This window comes from Sebastes fasciatus, chromosome 9 (assembly GCF_043250625.1).
Source record: "Sebastes fasciatus isolate fSebFas1 chromosome 9, fSebFas1.pri, whole genome shotgun sequence".
Taxonomy (NCBI): domain Eukaryota; kingdom Metazoa; phylum Chordata; class Actinopteri; order Perciformes; family Sebastidae; genus Sebastes; species Sebastes fasciatus.
The window spans coordinates 19,097,576-19,115,122 of NC_133803.1; the positions used below are offsets into that span (position 1 = coordinate 19,097,576).

The following is a 17,547-nucleotide window of genomic DNA, read 5'->3' on the forward strand; positions in this document are numbered from 1 at the left end:
TAGGCAATTCAATAATTCAAGACTGGAATGAACACTGCCGCTGCCTGTGCACCGTAGCGTTGCATTTATTCCAAGGAGGCGACTGAATGGGAGGAAGCGAAGAGTGCAGGGCAGCGTGGTAACCCAATAGCCGAGTTGTGAAGAAGGCTTTCTACTGAGTGCATGTCTGCACAGAAAAAAACGTATTGTATCCTGCTAAATGAGACGATGTCAAGAATGGAGAGGCCATTTTTGTATAAAAAAGCAGAGAACAGGAGACAATGAGATGGATAACCTTCAATTCTCTGTTGGATAAAAGGACATTTTCAGTGTGCAAAGTGTTACCCAGGCAACAGCAGCAGCAAGCTCCAGGAACCTGTATATTTATTTCTCTTCTCACCTCAAAATCAAACTGTGTTATTCACCTACACATGCGCTTTGTGGCCTTGGTTTCTTGCACGGAGAATTTCTCACGTCTTCTTAATGCCGGTGTAAAATACCTGGATTTACAAGACAGCTCAATACATTGTAACTTTAGAAACATTGCCTAAGGCTGCAAACAAAACAGCCCTGTTGCTATTAGCCATTCAAAAAGGAGATACTCCTAACCTTCTCCCCCTCTCGCCTCTCCATACCGCTGCTTATTTTCTCCCTCCATCCCTTTTCCCTTCCCATCCAGTTCATGCTCAGGTTGGGATTTCCCCCAAGGTTCCCCTCAGGATCCGGGTCAGTAAAGGCGCTGGCAGTGCAGGTTGAAAGCTCAGCTGGAGGTACAATCACTGATCCGCTCTGATGCTAAGCTCAGCTCTTCTGCCTCCTCACTGCTCATCTATTTTTCCCTGGGAAATCAACAACCAGGCTGATACCTGGTGGTAACTGTCTGGCTGAGTGACAAGCATTTCCATGCAGCGGGTGTATGGAGGAATGAGTTGGTAACCTTTCTCTGACAAGCAGATAATTGTCCTTTCCCTGCGCATATAACAGGGAAGATATGGGGTTCTGTTGCAGATGGGCTGCACAGCAGGCAAAACGCAACAGAAAAGACACAAATAACTGGGTCAGATATATGATATCAGTTGAGTTTTTTTCATATGCACAGTGGAAACACAGCACTTATTGTATTCCAATGCCACAGGAAAAGCCCCACCCAGATCAATACCCCGGAGACGACACTACGTTACCCACATTAGCAGAACAGGGAAACTACTGAAGCAAAAACATTCAAATAATTCAATATGGCTGTCACGTGCTGGACATGTGGCCACTTTGACATACCTTAAGAGCAACATAATGGAGTACAATTATAGTGGGGGCAGACACATTCACGTGACTCATACAGGCTGCCAGTGGGTCATGAGATTCCAGTGAAGCCTCAGATGCTCCTCAGAGACTGGTCTATGAACATAAGATTTCAATCTGCGGTTGTGAGTCTGACTGTCTTTGCATGTGTGTGGTATTAAAGGGATAGTTTCGGTGTTTTGAAGTGGGTTACTTATCCATGGTCAGTGTATTACCTACAGTAGATGACGGTCAGCAAAGCAATGTGCTGCTGTGAACGGGGCCGGCAGAAAAACATATTTTAGCCACCTAAAGGAAAGGTCCAGCTAAAAAAAATCTTTATCAGATTAAGTGTACGCTATATTTAGAATATTTTTGCCTTGAGACAGTCTATCTTTCCGACGGGGAACTGAAGCCTTTATCTATGCTCAAAGAAACCAGCTAACAAACTAACCGATCAAGGCAGCGGTAGATCAGCAACCCCCGTGTTCTGCGAGGTAAAATTACAAGCTTTTTCAATGGAGTCTGGTGGCTTTGGTGAGAGCATGGTTGGATACAACGGCTTCAGTTCCCCCATCGGAAAGGGCTGTGTGACAGCAAGGTAAAGCAGTGAAAATATTCTAAATATAGCGTACTCTTAAACTGATATTGATTTTTTTAAGTGGGCCTTTCTTTTACATAGAGATGTTTCCTTCCCAATACCAATTCCGATACTTGAAATTGCGGAATTGGCCAATATCGAGTATCGATCCAGCGTGATAAAACAATATATAGTTATAATTATTATTATTACTAAACAGCTGTTTACTACTGACCATATATGGATGTGATATGATTACTATCTTTGTTGTATGGCCTGACTCAGTTTAAACCCTTTGTAAAAACATGAACAAATAACAACGAAGAAGAATTGATTTCCGGTAAAACAAGTTGATTTTTTTCTGGGTTAATAGATTATGGTATTGGATCGGGGCATAGACTGGCGCACTTGCCAATACCCGATCCCGAATTTTGGGCAGTATCAGACGCATTTCAGAACTGGTATCGGTATCGGAACAACTCAAATAGGTTTTGCTCCCGGCCCACGTCCAAAGAAGTACATTGCTTTGCATCTGTGCAATTACTCCAGGCAGCTTCTCCAAACTGGAGGTGTGCCGACCCTTCATCTACTGTAGGTAATACACTGACTAGGGATAAATACTTCATACAACCCCACTTCAAAACACACTTCCCTTTAAGCAAAGCAGAGTGATGTAAACTACAAACAGAATGGTTTGCAGGAGCCTATAACATGTTGTTTCCCAAGCAAAATGGGGAAGCTGCTGCTGCTGCAGAATTTGGAGTCGACTCTGCAACCAGCAGAGAGGAACAAACTTGTTGTCATTTGGTTTTCCCACACTGCTATGACAACACAGTCCTGATGCTAGAGAATGTAAATACATACTTTTTGCTAAACTAGCCCAGAATACTGTCCTCCACAACGGCTCTCTGATCACGCAGCCAAAGCCCGATGACGACCGTCTCCATGGAAATGCATTCTCCAACAAAGTCTCCTCTCCACCATCTCCTCCATCCTATTTATAGAACGGTGGGGCACAAGCTAGCTGGCAAAGGATGAGTAACAGTATAGTGAAAATGGAAATGTCTAGTGTCTCAACGCTGCCTGTCTTTTTTGCTCACAGCTTCATTTCAAATCAAAGGCTTTGAACAAGCGTTCACACAAACGGCTGACAAAAAACACCCCTCACAAGAGAAAGGAGTAGGCTTCATGTGTGTGAAGCTGTGAGAAGCTTGTGTGTGTTGCCAGGTCTGCCCCGCAGGTTATGCGCTCACGTCTGATGCCAGACAGCAGCGTTGAGACAGCGGGCAGGAGGGTCATCACTAACCGTCTCTGGCAGAAGGTCGTGGGACTCTGCGGCCCGTTGCTTTCTGACCTCCGTGTGTGGAATGAGGATGAGGAAAACCACAGGCGTTTCTGAGGTCAACAGCTTCTTCCTCTATCTCCATCAAGAAAAGGGTGTGAGGCAAGCAGGTACACTGCATGCACAAGCACATGCACGACTAAATAGAGATAGATATTTCTCATTTCAGGTGGACTCGTACAGCTATAGCACACCTGCGGCACAGTCTCAGCCTATTAACTGAGCAACAAAAAAGAAATCCATCTCAGTGCCTTTAGAGAAAACACTGCAAACACTGTCGGAGCCTGAGGGAAAAGCCCTCCCCGATCACGCAGATAGCGCTAATTAGCATTAGCCTACATGAATGTCACGCTTATTAATATCACGCTGCAGTTGCACCATAAAGAAAAGCTCCTCGAAAACAGCATGGCGTTAACTCAATGACCGAGAACAACAATTAGGACTGTCGGCTTTCATTAACAAAAACACTCTCCGGCCGCTAACGAGACCGTCCACGAGTCACCATCATTTTAATTACTACCATATCTGAGTGCTGTTGCCATTATTATTATTATTATTAGATGTTTCTTCTTAAATTGACGCCCTCGTACCGCTGTGAGTCAAGACTTAAATGCTCGTTTAATCCCAAAGAACAAAAGAATTAAAAAATCTCCCATGTCAGGCTGTCACTTCAGAGACCTCATCAACAAAAGATTACAGTAGCGGAGCTATTTACATAAGCAATTTACTTTCCGGAGGTGCCTTTGAGCGGAGACAAGATTGCATCTCTCACACATGGTCCCCTCCGAGTCCTCACTGACTTTCACATACGAGAAGGCAGAACAGCACTAAGGCCGGGCACGGTGTTTTAGAATAGGCCATGATGGATTGGCCAATTGTAAAGTTGGATGAAATGACAATATAGGTATATTTGTGAAACAATAATATAGATTATTCAACTTTAAAAGATTGATTTTCTATTACACTTTATAATGGAGGTAGTGATCCCGGTTGTATTAGTTCATTGTGGTCAATGCTGCAAACCAATGGCTATTTCTACCACACCCTCGCACATAATTTATATTTCTTTCATGTAATTTGGATTTAATGTTTTTTACGTGTGTGAAACAAATAAACAAATAAACAAAAAAAACTAATGGGCAGGACTGATTTATGCCAATATTAGATTTACAGGTTTTACAGTGTAAAGGTTTTTCCAATAGACTTGAATTGAAATTTAGAGATCATTTACACTACATCACGACCCACATATCAATATCACAGTATAGAAATGTCAGAAAATTATGAAAAATCTGTGTTTTCCAAAGCCCATGATGACGTCCTCAAATGTCTTATTTTGTCCACAACTCAAAGATATTCAGTTTACTGTCATAATATTCACATTTAAGATCTGGAATCACAAAAAAATTGACTTTTTTTTTTTTTTTTTTTAATACTCAAACTGATTAATCGGTTATGAAAATAGTTGGCGATTAATTTAATAGTTGACAAATAATCCATTAATTGTTGCAGCTCGAGTAGAGTTGAAGACGAAGAATTTTGTCACCAGTTACCAGTTTTCAATCCATCAATAGTCCAGTAATTTCAACTTGACATGATCAGCAATGAGTAAACTCATTATTTGCACTGACATGCAAATACATGATGCTACAGATCATTTCTCTCATGATGTAGAGCTGCTTTGTGACAAAAAAAGCTTCTAGGATTAAGTCACACAGTGTATGTGAATGGAAAAGTTAAATCGAAATATACTGCAGTGCAGTCAGTCAACAGTAAGACTACATTAATACATTTCCCAGACCCAGCAACATTTGCGAAAAGCCCTTCTAATAGGATATCTGGACAAAACCTCCAGTCCAAACATATACACATTAAAATGATTGGTCGGTGTGAACGAGGCTCCAAAGTGCTGAGGCAGCAAAAGGCAGCCTTAACCACCGCTGCCACCACCACCACCACCACCACCCTACCGCATATCTGACCCCTCCCCACTGAACTCTCTGAAACGGGCATGCTTAGTCCACGCGTGTCTCTTCCAGCCATTGATCCACTTGTGGTGATACAGGAGTTAATTAAAAGAGACGAGGCTCAAAGCTCAGACCCCTGATTCATTTAAAACTAGCAGATAAGTAGTCAGAGGAGACAGGCCTCCTATCAACAAAGAAGCTATTAAGAGTCTTGCCGAGTGGCAGAAAACTGTACAAAAAGCACAAAAAAAAAAACACAAGCTCAGGTCACGACGGAGCTTGTCGTGACCTGAGCGAGACATGTTTGGCTTGTCCCTCTGGTCCAGCTAATCATTACAAATGACACAATGGGACTTAGAGTCCATTGTCTGGCAGCAGAGGTGTGCATATTTGTTTGTTTTCTCCATGGTGAATCCCCCGTGTGCTTGTGTCTACCCTGGCGCTGCTACAACCTGGGTAATTACAGCGCAAACAAACTGGGCGCCAGGCTGAAACACAGAGTCTTGCTTTCTGGGGCTCATTGACTCCCCGGATGTGCTCAGAGTCTGATCAATCTCGGTTCTTGACTTCTGGTGGTGTAATGAGGTTGTCAGAAGCATCATTCAGAAAATACAGACAGACAGTAGGCTGCTGTTGGGAAATCGAAGAGGGATAATACAGGGAAAGTTTTACGAGTCAGCATAAAGGTGCCTGGAAGCTCCTGGAGACACAACAAGGGAGAGGGACAGCAGAGCGTGTTTCACTCCAGTGTGCTATGTTGTTTGTGGGTGTCAGACATGCCGTTTCCTGTCATGACCTTTCAGACCGCATGTCATCTCTGAGCAGCTGCCAGGCGACCATTTGTTTCCGTGTGCCTTCGGAGATACCCGGTTATTTCATGTTTAAAGGAGCCCTTTGCCTGTTTTTCGTCGCGTATGTGAACCCATAGTTAAAGAGTCGTCTTCAGTCATTTTAATGCCTAGATCAGGGGTGCCCAATACGTCGATCGCGATCTACCGGTCGATCGCAAAGGTAGTGTGGGTAGATCGCATGGCATTAAAAAAAAAAAAAAAAACAACAATTTTTTTTTTTTTTTTTTAAATAGACGTCAGCCAACAAATTGCAACACTGTTTCACCTGAACTCATCTGGAGTGGAGGATGAGATTTTGACACTACAAGCTGACATTCAGCTTAAATCCAGGGCTCATGGACAGTTCTGGAACTTACTCACAGAGGAAAAGTACCTCAACATGAGGAAATGTGCTACCTCCTTGACTGCATTATTCGGCTCCACTTATTTATGCGAGTCAGCCTTTTCCCACATGAAGATTATTAAGTCCAAATACCGTTCCACCTTGACTGATGATCATTTGGAAGTGTGCTTGAGGCTGGCTATCAGCAGCTACTGTCCGGACTATGCATCCCTGGCTGATTCCATTCAGTGCAAGTCATCAGAGTAAGGTAATGACAAAAAATGTACAGAGTTATATTGTACAATATGGGTTCATGCAGTTATGCAAGGTACACCAACATATATTGTACATATAAAGAATACTCAATATATTTATAAATAAATATATGTTTTGCATTTTTATAGTAGGTAGATCATTTTGACTTGGTCATTTTATAAGTAGCTCGCATGCTGAAAAAGTGTGTGCACCCCTGGCCTAGATATTGCATCCGGCGATCAGCCTCAAAACATAGAACCGTAGTTATATATACGCAACTGTTGTTTAAACGTCTATACCAGCTGGTAACTGTTTGACTTTCACTGCAAACTGTATTCATTATAGGGCTGTCAAAGTTAACCAAAATTCATTTTAACGCCACTAATTTCTTTAACGCATTAACGCAACAAGGTTGTAGCAGGGTGTTATGGTGCTAGAGTGAAGATACTGGTACCATATGAAACTAGAAAAACCTAAAGGAATCTATTGGTACCAACCATGTTATAGTAGACCTGTGATTGGCCAAAGTCTCCCGTCACAGATTTTTTTAAATCCCGTGAAAAAAGAGCCGTGAGGAGGTGCAGAAGTCTAGTTATCTCTCAGAACACTTGAATTACAATATACTGAAAGGTTATTATGGAGTTTTTGCCCAATGATGCCAAACATATTCTGCCTACTGAAGCTTTAAATGTGCATAAAACAATCTTTAGTACCATTAGCGGTCAAAAAATCCACAATGACTTTAAATCGCATTCCTAAAAATTGTGGAGAAGATAATACGCCATTATCAACAAATTAGAAAAAAAAAATTATACTTCTTTTGGATTTGCTTTGATCGTGAAAATGTCCTTTAAGGAGACATTTCAAAGCTGCACGCTTCTTTTGATTTGTTCTTGGCACAAAGCGTGGAGCAGTAGTATATATATATATTCAAGTTCACTCATATGACGGCTGTTACTAATGCCTGCCAACCACCCAGGGTAGCAAAGTGAGCCGATGCTAAAAAAGAAACAACAAACAGCAGCCTGCTTGGCACCACGCCTCATTAAGCCGCCATGGAGAGAGAAGTCCTCTTAGGTCGACACACGCGTCTGCCCGCTAACCACAATGACCTCGACACAAGGGTGATGTCACAGGTCTCCATACATGACCAGCAAAAGCCATCATTTCCCTGGGAACCCAACTCCAGTGTGTTTCACCACGCAGATAAAGAAGCATGCAGATTTCCTTCCAGCAGAGCATCCTCATCTGTCCCCAGAGATCAGCTGGTTTTATCAGAGGAGACACTCTCAAATCAGCGGGTCAAAAAAGGTGTAACGAACTTGAAAATGTCGAGCCCTCCTGCCATCAACCCAGTACATCGATCCAGCAGGAACAAAAGGACTACTTATGAGCTTGTGTGTGTGGGGTGGGGGGGATTAGAGTGCATTTAGCCTTGTTTAAATTTGCAGGGGTCCCCTTTGAAAGTGAACTGCTTAGTAATTTGCACACTTTATTTGCCTTTCAAGGTTTGTCTGCAATGAGTGTTGTATTCTATTTGGGTTAAACTATAACCTAATGGAGCAGAATGCCCAGTAATGTATTACTTATTATCCTCCAACAGAGTTTCTGAGTGACTTATATGCATGCATAAATAATTTACAGAGCAATTACACTCAAATCAGTTGTCGGGGATCTTAGAGGCTCCTGTTTCACCATCAGATCTCATTTAGATGCATTTTTCTAAAAATTGTGCTCATTATATTTAGGCGGGTGCTGATATTCACAGCTATTCTGAAGTTGGCAGCGGCAGCTCGACCAAGAAAAAAAAAATAAGTTTAACACTTGAGCTAGCATCTTTTTCTACCTACGTAATTACTAATTTAAAACCGGGTAATGGTCTTCTCCAATTTCGAAGCAAACCGCAGTTAGACATGTGCAATAATCCTCTCCGTTCTGCCGGCAGTGAGATGGGGAAGCTGTAATGAGAAGCAGCCCAGTGAACGAGGTGAGGCTGAGGCCGAGGGAAATCCTCACATCGCACACAATACCAACATTCCTCTGAGCAACTTCACAGCCATCACTCCGTCAGGAAAGCAGGACTCATTCATACATTCATTGTTACCAATTCCAATTAAGAGCTGCTGCTTCATTGTTGACAGCTGAGCCAGTCTCTTCTTCTCTCCTGCTGCCTCTCTCACAGCGAGGACTCTCTTCTCGCTGCCCTGCCCTGATATGATTGTTTTCTGCTTTAAACAGCACAATTGTAATTTATGGATCTGACAGATGCCATATACTATATTGTTTTCACTTCAATAAAGCAGAGCAATGTGGATAAGTGGGAGCAGAATGGATTCAGAGAATACGGCTCTATAACAGGGCTGATATGAGAAGCTTGACACACGATCAATCTGTCCATCTAATCTTGATTCAATGTGCCTGCTTTCCCCCAAGTACTTGTACATGTATAGATATCTGCAGCTCAGAGGCGATTCAAGGTCTTACCTCTGAGAAAAAGTGTGGACAGACCTGAACTAGCAAGGGGATATTTACTTGCGTGCTTTGGGAATAAAACAGGTGAGACAGGAAATGTTGTTGACAATCAGAGCCGAGCTGGAGTCTGCCGTCTCTGAGCAGCTGTCAATCAAATGATCAGATGGTCAAACTAGGTGCTGTCTAGTTTGACCGTTTGATCGGAGTTCGTGAGTGATTGACAGCCGCCTATGTAGAATGAGCAGCCAATAGGAACGCTCTCTCTCTCTCTGAAATGACCTGTGATTGGCCAAAGTCTCCTGTCACGGCCTAGATTTTCTAAAGCCTGAAAACAGAGCCATGAGGAGGTGCAGAAGTCTAGTTATCTCTCAGAGCACTTGAATTACAATATGCTGAAAGGTTATTATGGAACATTTGCCCAATGATGCCAAAAACATTCTGCCTACCATCACTTTAATAAGGTTTTCTTTTTTCCATTATCACATCGCTCCATTTATATGACTATTTTATGGTGCTTTGTTTGAACTTTACTGTCATGACATATTTAAATGGTGTTTTAGTATTTTATATGCACTTCTATATAAGTTGCACTTTTATCTGTTTTGAATTCATTCTTTTATTGACACTTTATCTGCTTTATACGAGATCACTTCTGATATTTGCATGTTATTTTTTTATATATGAGGTTATTTCCTGTATTTAAATGTCACCTGTTTTATATGAGCTTATTTACCTTACCTATATGAACTATTTGTTTTATTCTGCTCTTGCACCTCCATCTGTTTATGTTTGGGCTCAGTGCTGCTCGATATACAGTATGCGCTCTCATTTTTATGTGTCATACAGGGGGGGGGCTTACATGGGTTTTCTGATTTTTAATTTTTATTCTGTACATTTTTTAGTCCGGAAAGCACTTTGTGCTTATGCTTGAAAAGTGCTATATAAATAAAAAATATTATTATTATTACTAGTCACCGTCAATGTCCCTGCATTCAGCCAGCATCCGTCCTACTGCCGCTTCTTGTATTAATTCACTATGAACTTGTATAAACAAGGGTATAAACAATCAATACTTCCTGAAGGAGAGGTCGACCCCGGCCACCCCACCCCCAGCTCTTGCTAATTAGCTGCATATTGGAGAGTCTTGATATTTTCCAGGGTGAAGTTCGGTCAAATTGAACTCTGCAAACAAGGCGGGATCAATTTGGGACAGGAAGCAAATACATCTCGTCCTCTTTCTCGTGGAAATGAATGAGGAGAGGATTTAGGTGTGACGGCACCTTGAGAAGAGCCAGTACTAGGGGGGCACCTCCAACAAAAGAGAGGAGGACACACATGAGTACACTCAGGTAAGACGTATTAGCATACTCACATAATGGTTGTTTTGAATTCAAGGTCGTCCTAGTTTTAACGGTACTCTGGCCTGCAGACATAACTGACTCTCTGCCCCTCATATTGTACCTCCGTTATAATTTTGTTTGCTCCTGTGTAATTTACAACCAAGGTTTTTTTATGTAAATCAAAATGTAATATGAATAAAACAAGCTTTTCAAGTCCATAGAAGCTCAAACAACAGAAGTAGTACATACAGTATCTAAACTGCAGAATTAAGATGACCACATTCTTCATTATATGAAACTGTTCTGGCAGCAGAAATGCAATAACTAATACAGTAGATGCAGTGCTCGTCTCGGTGTGGTGGAGACAAACCGGTCTAGAGACTCAGTGACCCACACAAAATGACACCAGAACACCTCAATCTGGAAATACTTACCCATAACTGTCACACATTTGTTGACAGATCTGGGCACAGCTGACCTTCATACAAGCCAAATCTGCCAAGCTCAATTTACATTGCTCATTTGGACCCAGCATTGACACAGATTAGTTTTGCTGTCCCAATAATGAGCCCAATCGCACATCAAATGGCATGAAAGGCTGTACTGCTGCTGGTGACCTTCAGGTACCAGCAGCAGCCTCACCTGCCCTCCTGGCAGACGACGCCACCCAGCCCGACGTCCCAGAGATGAGAGGGGTGGGTAACCAAGCGTTGCCTCCATCCATCATCACATTACACACGTTGGCCTAGTTTAATGTCCTTTGCAGACTCGACTGGAGACACGCTGGGCCACACAGAAACATGGGAAGCAGCTAATTAGTCTACGCCAACAGCTGAAGTTCACCAGTCATTTACCACTTCAAGGGTGAAATCCCTCTCAGTGTACTAATGAGGTCTTTGTCCATCACAATAGTCTCATCCATTACAATGCTGCGGCATCTCCGGAGCGAACAGCAGATAGAGACGCATGTGGCCCATCAGTCTGGCAAGGAGATGAAGCATTAATATAATAACTGTAATGTATATAAGGAGACAGTTGGGGTTGATGCAGCCACACAGCCAAAAACAAATAAATTGAAATACAAAATACTAAAACTGAACCGGTTCACCTTCCAATACAGTTCTGTTTTTGACCACGGAGCAAACAGCTGGTGAGCGTGAGAAAGGTTGCCGTGCTGCTGAGCAGGTGCGGGACTCAGAGAGCACAGGGAAATAATAGAAGAAGAAAGCACAGGGGAAAAGGGCACGCACGAGCATGTGTTTGGAGATCTAGCAGAGCCAAGTATGCCCATGAATCAACTGAAAAGATGCAGTCATATAGAGAGAAAGTTCACAGCTGTTCGTGGGGCACAAGTGAAAATACCTGCAGTAGAAGCATGAGATGTTGTAAAGTGATTATCACTATACAATAAAAACAAAGTTGCATTATATTCACTGCTGTGAAGCCCATCTCAGCTCAACCATCTCACAGGCCTTGCAAACAATGTGAAGGATGATGAAAACTCTGTAGAAAAATGTCAGCAGATCAAATGCACCTCTCAGTTTCAGTGGCGAACGCCTGCCAGGGCGGCCGTACAACTCCCAGACCATAGCAGACATTGGAAATTGCTCTGTGGCTGCTGCTCGCCGGGGTGATCGCCACTTGAGCTGACGGGAGCTCTGTCAGAAACACAGCCACTAAAGCCGTCAGCATTTCATCACCGCAATAAGATGACAACGCACACTTGTCATTTTGTACGATGGCGAGACAATTCGTGACATTTTCCTCTACACACTGCCAGTAGATGCCAGCAGGCATGGTGGCTCATGACTTACAGTACCCTATCTTATTACGCCCAAGTACCCTAGTCTGTCTGTTTAACTGGGTATCTGTTTTTCTCACAATACTAGGCTACTTCTCCACAGTTTTTTCTTAATTAGAAATGACAAGAATGGTGGATTACACAACATCAGAGTGCTATTGTATTATTCAGTGTGCTCAACACCAATAATCTTTCAGTATCTTGTGTTGCTCATTTGATAATCAAATTCTGAATTGCAGTATGTTTACTATAAGCCCACCTTTCACCTTACCTTTTATCCTGATCCCCCCTGCCCACACACAAACACTAGAGCAAACAGCAGTACCACTCTAAAAGGGACACACTGCGCTTTACTAACAAAACAAAGGATACGATGCTGGAGCAACATGGCCTCATTTCTGGGAAGCCGTTCCCCATGCAAACAACACAAACACACATTTGAGATTTTACTGGGCACTGAAGTCCTCCAGAAGGGCGAACACGTCAAGGGAAATGCTGCCATTTGGTCTTTGGACATTTGGTCTAACATGCCCGCCTGGCGATAAAAGATTGGTTGTCTCTCCTCTATTTCCTGTTCATTGCTCTGCAGCCCCACTAGCTAGAACTAATTCAAACACTGAAGAGGTGGGCAGTCAGTAGTCGACTCAGTTGTTCAACTTTAGTGGGGATAGATATGAAACTGGCTTATAGCAGAGCTACCCTGTCATGTTTCTGAGTTAATTTCTGAATGATCAAAGACCAGACTCAGCGAGACCAATGTGCAAATTAGTGATATTTCATTCAACCTCTTTTTAGTTGTTCAGTATTATATTCCTGATAATATTTAATCATGCTGGTAACTTCATAGCTCTCTCTTTTAGTGCTGCAACTAACGTTTATTGTCATTGTCGATTATTTACTTGATTAATCGATTCTTTGTTTGGTCTACAAAATGTCAGAAATTGGTGAAATATGACGATCAGTGTTTCCCAAAGCCCAAGATGACGTCCTCAAATGTCTTGTTTTGTCCACAACTCAAAGATATTCGGTTTACTGTCATAAAGGAGTAAAGAAACCAGAAAACATTTACATTTAAGAAGCTGGAATCAGAGAATTTTTACTTTTTTTTTTCTTAAAAAAAATTGTCAAACCGATTAATCAATTATCAAAATAGTTGCCGATTAATTTAATAGCTGACAACTAATCGATTAATCGTAGCAGCTGTCAAGCAAAAACAAATTCATAAAGCAGTTTATTCATACTGTATAGCTGGTGCGACTTTACCCAAGCCAGATTATACTGCATGCTATAATGTGGAAAATGTAAGCATGTAAAGACATGGTATATGGACTGAATGGAATATCCAGTCACCAAATCAATCATTTGTGTAATCGTACCTTTGAGTGACTGAAATTCTATCGCATCACTTTGCCTCAGAAAGAGTGTATGAAACCCCCGCAGGAAAACGATCAATTTTCTCACCCGCTAAAGAAAACCCTCTAAATTGCACTTCATGCCCATTAAAATTGCCTCTGTGTACAGATAGTAATCCAATATCAATGAAGAGATGGAACAGTGCAGCCAGAGATTGTTAAGGTTCCTCTCCAGCAGAGGTACCAGACATGATGAGATAAGATCTGCAGAACAGACATGCAGGTTGTCATCATAGACCTCTAACAGCCAATCATACAGGAGAGGGCCATACAGCTGTCAATCATCAGACTCCAAAGTGAAGAATGAAATCATTAATTAGCCTTGACCCTGAATGAATGACAGCTAATGTGACATTCAATTCATCATTTCATGTCAGAAAGTTTGCTCCTCCATACAATACCCCTACAGATATACAAATGTGTAAATGGATTTAGAGCCAGTTTGTCCATAAAGAGCTGGATTACGTTAATGAAACCGCCTGTTTGGACAAGTTTATCAATCATTCAGCCGTCTTATCACCGTTCTAACAGACAACAGCCACAAGCTGACAGTCACTCTCTCTTATCACACTAATCCGGATAACTTCAGTACTGAGCCTGTGAAGGCAGCAGGGATAAATTAGTTTACTCCTACACTGATTGGATTAAAAGCCAGGAGCGGGCCTCGACCCCCTGGCCTCAAAGACAAAAGACACCAACCACTCTGCTTTAATTAACGTGGCGGAATTAAATGGAAATCAATAACCAAAGAGAATGATTTTATTTTTTAGTTCACCCTATATTTTAGACACAACATATGGAAATTAGGGCTGGGACGATACACCTATCTCCTGATACTATCGTGATACTTCGGTGCCGATTCGATATGTACTGTATTGCGATTTTTAAGTATTGCGATTCTACAATACGATTTATGTTAACTTTTTTAACACTACACCATGGGAAAAACTTAAATCATACACTTCTGGGGACTTTGGAAAAAATTATACAGTAAAAATGTTTGCTTTTCAGGATGTATACAGTCAGAGATGTCCAGAAGTCAAATATATCAGTCATTGTTAATTCATTTCCACCAACACAAAAATCAAAGACTAAAGACATTTCCCTCACAAATTAGTGGTATTTTCTTTATAATTCATAAGGGACATGTAATGTTTTATACTTCTGGTGAATATAATCCAATCAATCTTATTTCCATATATGTATTTTGTATATAGTTCGCTTTGTTAACACCTTATTTTGAAAAACGGACGTAGTCACACTTTTAAACTTCCACTAACTTCGCCAAGTCTGTTGTAGCTCTCCCGTCAGCTCAGTTTTCTTTATACATCCATGGTCAGCTCCATCGGAGCTGTTTGAATGTATTTAACATAAATGTCAGTATATAGGTGCTCTACTGTTGTAGCGTCAGCCGATTTGACCACGGAGATACGAGTGACGGCTGGCTTGACCGCATGTCAGAGTGTTATGTGTAGTGTTTACCACTTTGGATTTAAAATGTGATGGTGCAGGTCGTATCCACATGGACCCCCCGCCGCTTTCTTCTTTCTGTAGTTTGTTTTGGTGACGGATATGGAACTGATATGACATCACGTTACTCAGACTACAACAATAAAAGTGGTAACTTCCTTCTATCTCCGCATCGACTCAAATGAAGCAAATATATCGATTCTGGCATTAAAAAAATCTATTTCGAAATCGTAAAAAAAATTGCAATACAAAGGTGAACCGATTATTTTTCCCCACCCCTAATTTCCCCATATTCTAGACACAACATGTGGAAATATTAACTCAGTGTGCTCATATTATAGAAAACCCAACTTCAACCTGTGATTTATAACCCTTTTACAAGGACTGTTTATTCACAATGACTCAAACTCCCCCGCCACACTTCAAAACGGCAGCCTTTTATATGACAGCTGACTCAATAGTAATCCGGTGCAGGTTAAATGTGAGCCCACGGGCTGCTGCTTTGCATCCCTGGAGAGTTGACCCATCACGTCTGCTGCACCACGTTATTAAAGCAGCAGCCTGCTCACTGCTTGAAATGGAGCTCGAGACAGCATATTTGTGTCTTTTTCCCCGCGATCAGACGCTACATGCTTAATGGCAACAACTCATAAGTGTGTGTCCCACTGCAGCTTTATAGACACAAGTCTAGAAACAGAGAGTTCCCACACTGCAGTGAAGGCAAATGACTACAGAAGCTCGGCTGTCACATGGTGACAGGAGTTATGAGCCGCAGCAGCAGTGCATGGATGGACGAAGACACGCTATGACAGGCAAACAAAAGTACAACCTGTGCAGACTGAAATGAAATGAAAACGTATTAGTGCCAACTCTGCTGAGACACAACTCGTCCTGTTAAATCATTTAAGGCTTAAATAGTAGAAGAGGTGGAGAATATTACTTCTCCACAGGGGTAGATGTGCTGTATTGTAATAGTTCACAGTGGGCGACACACTGTGGACCGAAGTGAGTCTATCCTGACAGCTACTTAACCTCCGGGCCGGCCTGTCTCACAGGAAGGTGAGCCTCATTTAATTTCACACGGCCTGTGGCAAGTGTGCGAGTGTTTGTGTAAAGGGAAGAAAAACACAAAAAAGGTGAAAGGTGATCACAAGACAAACACAAAGAGAGAGGTGGTAAAGGAAAACTCACGCAGCAGTATTCCTAGCTACAGTGAAGGGGGACGCTCTGCCCTGAGCTGCATTGACTTCCTCATTCTTTCGTATTCAAGTCCATCCTGTGCCTCACCTCCCTCCCTCCTTCCTCCTCCTCCTCCTCCTCCTCCCTCAAGCAGCCGCTGCCGTAAAGCCTCAAGAGTTTCAGCAGAGGGAGTGGGTCACAGGGGCACAGGAACAAGATATGAAACTATTGCACTGTAGTGACAGTTTTGTAAGCACTTCCAGTTTATTTGTGAGCATTATTGTGCATGTATTGCTATAGAGTGTGATTTTGAAAAAAAACAAAAACTGCAGGAAAACCCAGGATCTCCCCCAGCTTGAATGGGGAAACACCCACAGGGAGGGGAGGAACATGGAGAGTCTGACATCATCCATTTAAGTGTGGGCTTTCCATGTTTCTTATATGTGTGCATGAATAAAATATCACTCCTTCTCCCTCTTGCACAACTGTAGTTTCTCTTTGTAGCTCTGGGTTCATTATCCTGAGTTGCTGCTGCTGCATCAGACTGCAGTTCACACACACTATGTAGAAGCAGAGATGAGGAGGAACCAGCCTAAAAAACATCCAGCACAAAAATAACCCATCCTCTCTTCTGTCGTGAAACCACTGCAGAAAACAACCACACACACCTTTAAAATTGCATTCAACTGCACACCCAACAACAACCACTATAATAGCCAAAAATATGCCTGCAAAGTTGAAGGACACTGGAGATATAAGAGGCTTTATGTGAGAGAAGAAGAAGGCTAGTGACAGTAGGGGTGTTGATGTGCTTCAACCACACAAAAAAAAAAAAAAAAAGCTGCATTGCCTCCTCAAAGCTCCACGTCCCACTGTGGGAATAAAACACGACACTGGTTTTGGGATATCATGACTCATCTTGGTTGCCTCACCTCTCCGTGAATCTGAAGAAAAGGACATGAACGGAAAATCTTGAGGCTAGTTAGCTTTACTTCCTTAGCCAGCCCAGCCACCACCACCACCACCAGTCCAGCAACGCCTGCTCCAGTCCTACTAACACCTCTCTCTCTCTCTACCTCTCCACGTCCTGGGACTTACCGGTCTTATGTGCTGATGGTGTCGCTGTGAAGAGACAACAAGTGCGGGCAGGCTGCCGGCCGTCGCTCCGCTGCTCCGGGACAACAGGAGGACTGATCTGCACACTTTCGCAGCCATCTCTGTAGTGAAAAAGCTCGCCGGAGAAGGAGACTGGCTGCTGCGGGCGGACCGAGACGCACCGAAGGGAAGAGGGAGGGGTGG

At 42.5% G+C, this 17,547-nt stretch overlaps 1 protein-coding gene across 2 annotated transcripts in view; it reads right to left on the reverse strand.

Annotated features, from left to right (window-relative positions):
• mcu (mitochondrial calcium uniporter) overlaps positions 1-17,547 on the reverse strand; it is a 65,277-nt gene extending 47,730 nt beyond the window's left edge. Inside the window, exon 1 of one of the 2 annotated variants that reach the window (XM_074646486.1) lies at positions 17,347-17,547. In XM_074646486.1, the coding sequence (XP_074502587.1) occupies positions 17,347-17,463 (117 nt within the window). In that variant the 5' untranslated portion in view covers positions 17,464-17,547. The remainder of the gene's footprint in view (positions 1-17,346) is intronic. The other variant, XM_074646485.1, reaches the window with a different exon arrangement.